The sequence below is a fragment of the Dipodomys ordii genome, unplaced genomic scaffold, assembly GCF_000151885.1.
Source record: "Dipodomys ordii isolate 6190 unplaced genomic scaffold, Dord_2.0 Scaffold98, whole genome shotgun sequence".
Taxonomy (NCBI): Eukaryota; Metazoa; Chordata; class Mammalia; order Rodentia; family Heteromyidae; genus Dipodomys; species Dipodomys ordii.
This window is the reverse complement of record NW_012267314.1, coordinates 5045068-5052674: the sequence shown is the minus strand read 5'-3', so window position 1 is coordinate 5052674 and position 7607 is coordinate 5045068. Positions and strand designations below refer to the sequence as shown.

General features: G+C 42.5%; 1 protein-coding gene across 1 annotated transcript in view; it reads right to left on the bottom strand.

Moving 5' to 3' along the window:
* The window catches only part of Nup43 (nucleoporin 43kDa), a 45508-nt gene that overhangs the window by 23877 nt on the left and 14024 nt on the right, over positions 1 to 7607 (bottom strand). Inside the window, exons 2-4 of the mRNA XM_013026936.1 lie at positions 7393 to 7573; positions 5915 to 6050; positions 3734 to 3885 (exon numbers count right to left, since the gene is read on the bottom strand). Of these exons, the coding sequence (XP_012882390.1) occupies positions 3734 to 3885; positions 5915 to 6050; positions 7393 to 7573 (469 nt within the window). The remainder of the gene's footprint in view (positions 1 to 3733; positions 3886 to 5914; positions 6051 to 7392; positions 7574 to 7607) is intronic.

Genomic DNA, 7607 nt, shown 5'->3' with positions numbered 1-7607 from the left:
TTATTTTGAAGATGGAGTCTGCTCAACCTCCTGGGTAGCTAGGATTACAAATGTGTGCCACTGGTGCCTGGCAAAAATAGTAATTTTAAGCTAACTTTATTTGCCCAAAATTTACTGAACTTTGGGCCATAACAATAAAACAGTCCTACAGATAGCTTTCTATAAAGTAAAATGTGTAGAGTCTGAAGTCATAAGGACCAGGACTTGATGGGGCTGGGAATGTGACTTAGGGGTAGGACCCTTGCCTAGCATGTAGGAAGCCCTGGGCTCTATACCTCTGGACCACATAAACAGAAAAAGCCAGAAGTGGCAGTGTGGCTCAAATGGTACAATAACAACTTTGAGCAAAAGAAGTTGGAGACAGTGCCCAAGCCCTGAGTTCAAGCCCCAGGACTGGCAAAATAAAAAAAAAAAAGCTGGGCATGGGTGGCTCATGCCTGTAATCGTAACTATTCAGGAGGCTGAGACCTGTTTGAAGGCGGCCCAAGCCCCCTGGGGAGGAAAACCAATGAGTCTCCCACCTAAGCCCTTGAGTCTTACCTTGTTATCTACAAAAAAACAAAAAACAAAAAAAACAACAAACGCCAGAAGTGGAGCTGTGGCTCAAATGGTAGAGTAGTCCTGAGCTTTAGTTCAAGCCTCAGAACTGCATGGGCATGTGCCCACGCACACACACACAAATTGCGTAGGGATCTATGTTGCCTAAGCTGACCTCAAACTCCTAGACTCAAGTAGTTAGGACTCTTGGGAGGATATCTAGCTCTTGGGAGGATATCTAGCTCTGAAAACTTAAATTTCACAGCCACAACTTACTACTGCTTTTGAGACCTTTTATAGAGAACCTAAATTCTCTCAAGCTTTGTTAGCAAACCTTGAAAACAGGAGGATTAACCCCTAGAGAGTAATTCTGACAATTCAAAAGTCATCCCATGTTAACTGCCTTCACGAAGCTTACTACACAATATGTCCAAAAAATACTAATCTCAGCTTTCTCAGGGTGACAGAATTAACAACCCTGGGAATACAGCTCAGTGTAGAGTACCTGGTTAGCATGTGAGGCCCTGGGATCATCCATTGTAGGTGGTGGGAGACAAAACCAAACTTGACTTACAGGCATGCAATTTCTATCTCCCAAACCATGGCTTGGCACATAGGAGACGGACAATTAATTTTAAAACTATGACTAAACCTATATCCTCTTTCCCAGTTCTAATTCTGCCAGTGGGTGGCTAAATGATTTTTGGCAAAACCATACTTTAAGGTGTCCAGTATCGCTACCGATATCCTTTCAAATTTTAGAAGTTAACTTCTGGGTACATCACAGATTTACCTGTAAATCCATGACATCACCATGGTGTCTGATATCACACAATAACTGATGGTCTCCTTCAAAGCCTCCATCAGAATCCACGTTTCCAAAATCTCCAATAGACCACAGGGAGACGTAATTGTCCTGCAAGGCAGAAAGTTGTCCCTTGAGAGGGTGTAAACGTCAGCCCCCCGGAAAGTAAACATCTGCATTGTGTGTGGCACCGCATCCGTCCGGGGCTCAGACAAAGGTTAACCCCCGGGTCCCCAGACCTTCCCAGAGAACAAGGAGTCGGCGCGCGCACCACCCGGGGCGCGGAACCCGAGAAGACAGCGGGTACCTCATTGTCCCAAGAGCCTGTAGCGAACGTCTCCGCGGTCTGCAGGCTCCCGGGAGGCACCGGTCGCCAGCGGGTTTTGCTGATTTTCTGAGACACAAATTTGGCGTAAATATCCTCCATGCCGAGAGCGACCCGGGCAGACCCAGCAAGAAGCGCGCCGCGCGCCTCTCAGTCCTGCCTCTTCCCGCGGAGTCCTGATTGGACGAACCCTCTGCCCGGAGACGGTGGCTGCCGAGAGCCAATCTTCCTCCGGACTCGGTGCTGGAACTGCGGACTCCCGAGTGTGCAAAGTCCATCTTCACTGTGAGAAGTGTTTAGGCCCTTAGGCCCCGGTGGCACTAAGTCCTACCTATTTCCATCCCGCAAAATCAGCGTGGGAACGGAAATAGTGTTTGATAATGCAATAATTAGGCAGTATAAGAGAGCATTGTAAGGACCAAAAAAAATCAATGTGAGAGAAAACATTGCACAAAAAAAGACGATTAAGGGACTGGGAAGGTGGCTCAGTGGTAAAGCGCTTGCCTTGCATGCATGAGGCCCTGGGATCAATTCTTCAGCACCACATAAGCAGAAAAGCCGGAAGTGGCCCTGTGACTCAAGTAGTAGAGCACTAGCTTTGAGCTGAAGAGCTGAGGGACAGTGCCCAGGCCCAGAGTTCAGGTCCCATGACACGACCGACAAAAAAAAAAGTACGAGCCTATTATCTCAAATCTTTTTCTCTTTATTCCCAAATCATTTGCTGTACATTTGATGTGCAGTTTCAGAACCTGGAGTTGGAATTGGGAGACTCTAGTTTTTATTCCAACACATATCCTTGCTTGTAACCTGGGTCGATTTATTTCTGTAATCCATTCTCTACAGTCCTTCTGTACTGTTGTTAAACTTCTCTGAACATGTAAAATACTATTTGTTCCAGGAAATGGAAGCATGGTTTTTGTTGTTGATATTGTTGTAATAGTTTTTGTGCTTTGGATTTTCTGGGGACCAAAGGGAGAGAGATTGCAGAAGAGGAGGAAGGGAGGGTAAACCAATGCAATTATGCTATGTGGAAAATGGTCTATGCACTTATGCAACTTGTGGGCTAGGATAGGAGGAAAAACAGGGAAAGCAGAGGAAGGGGTAGCATTACCCAAAAAATAAAGAAATGTACTCTTATGACTTATGAAATGGTAACCCCTCTATATACCACCTTAATATTAGCAATAAAATTATATTGAAAAAAGAAAATATTGGGGCTGGGAAGGTGGCTCAATGGTAAAGTGCTTGTCTTGCTTGCATGAGGCCCTGGGTTCGATTCCTCAGCACCATATAAGCAGAAAAAGGCAGAAGTGGTGCTGTGGCTCAAGTGGTAGCTGAAAGAGCTGAGGGACAGTGCCCAGGCCCAGAGTTCAGGCCCCACAACTGGACCCCCCCCCAAAAAAAAAAAAAGTCACCTTCCTCAGAATGCCTTCTGGAAGAGTTTCAATAAAATATATTCATATTGTGCACTTAAAACAAAAAGGATGGATACGAATGTATTTATTTCATTAGGGTTTTATAACATAAAAGTATGACAACAGGAACCAGTATTTTTAGACACAACAATCTGACAACATGCATTAAAGCTTTAAATCTATGCAAACATTTTGGACTATCTATTCTACTTCTAAAAAAATTATCCTAGGTGCAGGTGGCTCATGTCTATAATCCTCAATATTCAGGTGGCTAAGACCTGAGCATTGTGATTTGAAGCCAGCCCCGGCAGGAAAGTCTGTGAGACTCTTAATTCCAATTAACTGCCAAAAATGCAGGATATGGAGATGTGCCTTAAGTGGCAGAGCACTAGCCTTGAGCAAAAGAGCTCAGAGACAGCGCTCAGGCCTGAGTTTAAGCCCCACAACTGACAAAAATAAACATTTAAGGAAGTGCATAGAGACTAATATCTAATTGTATTTATTTAGTTTCTGGATATAATACTAAAACAAGTTAGAGAAGTTAAAGATTAAGTAGAAAAAGAGATTGAGATCCCCCTAGCTCAATACACAAAGTACTTACATGTCATGTAACTGCCACCTAATAAAAACTTGTGTTCCCACAATACTTACTTTCAGCTTCATGTGCCTTTAGGAGAGATACAGGCATAGTGCCTTGTCGAACATCCCAAATACTCAACATTCCATCCTGGCCACCAGTAGCAACCACGTGCTGCTGGTTGGGATGTCTGTCTACACAGTGAAGCGGCACACGGTCACCAGTCCTTTTTGCAAGAGATACACTGTGTCAAATATGTAGTAAAAGTACAACTCACCCTTGTACAACTTAAGAAACATTCCTATTCAACTAAATACATAATTGTGTAGTAGCTAGAGCTATGAAATGATGCCCCAAAACTAATTGCATTGATTATATTTATAATTAGTAAAGATTTTTAAGAAACAATGGCCAAACTTAGTCTCTCTTCAACTTAGAAACATGGGAAATAAAATAACCTATTAATGCTGTGTACTGGTGGCTCTTGCCTATAATCCTAGCTGCTCAGGATGCTAAGATCTAAGGACTGCAGTTACAAGCCAGCCTGGCAGAAAAGTTCATGAGACTCTTAGCTCCAATAAATTACCAAAAAAGCTGGAAGTGGCACTGTGGCTCAAGTGGTAGCTTGAGCAAAAGAAGCTCAGGGACAGTGCCCAGGAACAGCAAAAAAAAAAAAAACAAAAAAAAACCACAAGCCGGGCGCTGATGGCTCACGCCTGTAATCCTAGCTACTCAGGAGGCTGAGATCTGAGGATCGCGGTTCAAAGCCAGCCTAGACAGGAGAGACTGTGAGACTCCTATCTCCAATAAACCACCAGAAAACCGGAAGTGGCGCTGTAGCTCAAGTGGTAGACTGCTTGCCTTGATATGAAGAGCTGAGGGACAGCGCCCAGGCCCAGAGTTCAAACCCACGGCTGACCGGAAAAAAAAAAAAACAACACAACAACAAAAAAAAGAAATTATAAAACACTACTGGTAAGACATATAAATCATATTTCCCTTTTCTAAGCTTTTAAAAAGTATGCATGAACTATGCCAGATATTCTTTACTTACATCGTAGTTTGCCTCAGTATCCTAGATAGCTGGGAATACAAGTATATGCCACCATGCTCAGGTATTTGCCTTATTTAATGCTTAATTTACACACACACACACACACACACACACACACACACACAATTTTATTTATTTTTTTGCCAGTTGTAGAGCTTGACCTCAGGGCCTGAGCACTGTTCCTGAGCTTCTTTTGCTCAAGGCTAGCACTCTACCATTTGAGCTATAGCACCACTTCTGGCTTTTTCTATATATGTGGTACTGAGGAATCAAACGCAGAGCTTTATACATGCCAGGCAAGCACTCTACCACTGAGCCACATTCCCAGCCCTATGTAATTTTTTTTCAGCTTTACACATTGTATTTGTTGTCATGGTTTAAGACAGGGTCATGATACATAGCCCAGACTGGCCTGGAGCTCCAGGTTCTTCGGCCTTCACCTGTAGAGTGCTGGGATTACAGGTATGCCTGGGTAGCCTGACATATTCTGATTTTTTAAGAAAAATATGAAGATTAAACACCTTGAAAAGGAGAAATCTGTCCAGAAAAAAATATTCTGGCATGTATTTTATCCCCAATCACTTCAGGGTATATTTCACTCACTATCCATATAATCTTTTTGTTTTGTTTTGTTTTTAGTCAGTCATAGGGCTTGAACTCTGGGCCTGGGCGCTGTCCCTCAGCTCTTCAGCTCAAGGCAAGCGCTCTACCACTTCCAGTTTTCTGGTGGTTTACTGGAGATAAGAGTCTCATGGACTTTCCTGCCTGGGCTGGCTTTGAACCGTGATCCTCAGCCTCCTTAGAAGTACCCAGCTCAATATAATCATTTGATGAACATAGATTTTTTCCATTAAACAATATAAACTTCAATGGTACCAGCACAAAAAGCAAACAAAATAACTTCAAAAAGATAAAGACTCTGCATATAATAAATACTTATTATATGTGAATCATAGTAGTATTAAGCCCATCATGTTATACTTGCCTTATCAGTTAACCAGTAAAAAGGGTCAATGATTTGACAGTCAGTTGTACTTATTAATTGGATCAATTAATTTTGTTATACAACTGAAATTACAAGTCAAAACTTACAGAGATAGCTCAGTGGCAAATCAGTTGCCTACCAAGTGCAATGCTCTGGGTTTGATTCCCAGTACCAAAAAATAAAAGACAAAAACAAAAAAAAACAAAAAAAACTTACAGTGATAATATCTGAGAGGGCTCATTTCCTTGTTGTCTGAAATCCCATATTTTTAACTGTCCAATTGAATTTACTGTAAGAATCTCAGGAGTTCGAAGGAAGGTTACAGCATGAAGTGTACTGCTATCTGCATTGTCTACAAGTTAAGAAGTAATGGGAATTAATAAGTCTCTATTCCCCCAAGAATGTCTGAGATCATAACCCCTCTATTGATTCAAATATTAGAAATGAGAATTTAGCCAGACCTGGTGGCTCATATCTGTAATCATAGCTATTCAGGAGGATGAGATCTTGAAGATCACAATTCTAAGGCAGCCTGGGAAGAAAGTCTGTGAGATTCTTATCTCCAATTAACCACAAAAGGTCAGAAATGGAGCTGTGGCTCAAGTAGCAGAATGCTAGCCTTGAGCACAAAAGCTAGAGACAGCAGCCAGGCTCAGATTTCAAGCCTCAGACCTAACCAAAAAAAAAAAAAAAGAAAGTAAGAAATGAAATTTTACATTAGTTTAATTTCTATGGAAATATGCATGGCAATGTGCAGGTTTAGAAACATTCCTCTGATAGAAAAATACAACTGACAGCTGAACTGTTGCTTAGCTTGGGGACTGAGTTTTTTACCATTTCCTTCTGTGTGTTTGTGCTAGTACTGGGATTCTGATCACAGGGCCTGGGTGCTGTCCCTTAGCTTTTTCACTCAAAGCTGGCACTCCACTAATTGAGCACAGTTCCACTTTTGGCGTTTTAGAGGTTAAGTGAAGATAAAATAATCTCATGGATTTTCCTGCCCAGGCTGACTCTGAACCACAATCTTCCAATCTCAGCCTCCAATTAAGCCTCCTAGCTAATATTATAGGAATGAGCCTTTTTTTTTGGTCAGTCCAGGGTTTGAACTCAGGGTCTCATGTTTACTCAGCTAGCTTGCTCAGCTGGTGATCTATTATTATTTTTTTTTGGGGGGGTGGAGTCTGGTCGTGGGGCCTGAACTCTGGGCCTGGGCACTGTCCCTCAGCTCTTCAGCTCAAGGCTAGTGCCCCACTACTTGAGCCACAGCGCCACTTCCAGCTTTTTTCTTTTTTTTAATTTTAATTTTTTGTGAACACACTGTACAGAGGGGTTACAATTACATGGGCAGGTTTCCAGCTTTTTTCTTTTTGCTTATGTGGTGCTGAGGAATTGAACCCAGGGCCTCAGACATGCAAGGCAAGCGTTCTACCACTGAGCCACCTTTCCAGCCCCTGGTGGTCTATTATTTGAACCATACCTCCGGCCTGGTATTTTTGCTGGTTATCTTTGGAGATAGAGTCTCAGAGGCTTTTCTTCCCAGACTAGCTTTGAACTGCAATCCTCTAGAACTCAACTTCCTGAATAGCTAAGATTATAGGCATGAGCTTTATATATTTTTATATACAACACTTAGGACTGTATTTACTTGGCAATCTTAAGTATTCAATTACTATGAGATAGATGATTCTTCTTACCTATAGTCCTTACAGCTTCCTTGTGATCAACTCTGAAGAGATTTATTCGACCATCTTCTCCAACTGTGACAATTTCTGGGTTGTCACACACAACACCTGTGCATGGTGCACCGCTATAGGAAGGACTGCCAGGACCTGTGTGGTAGTGAGCTGCTGTCCACTGCTGGCTCACTGACAGGGTCTAGGCATCAGAAAGAAGAGTACTAGGAATCAAA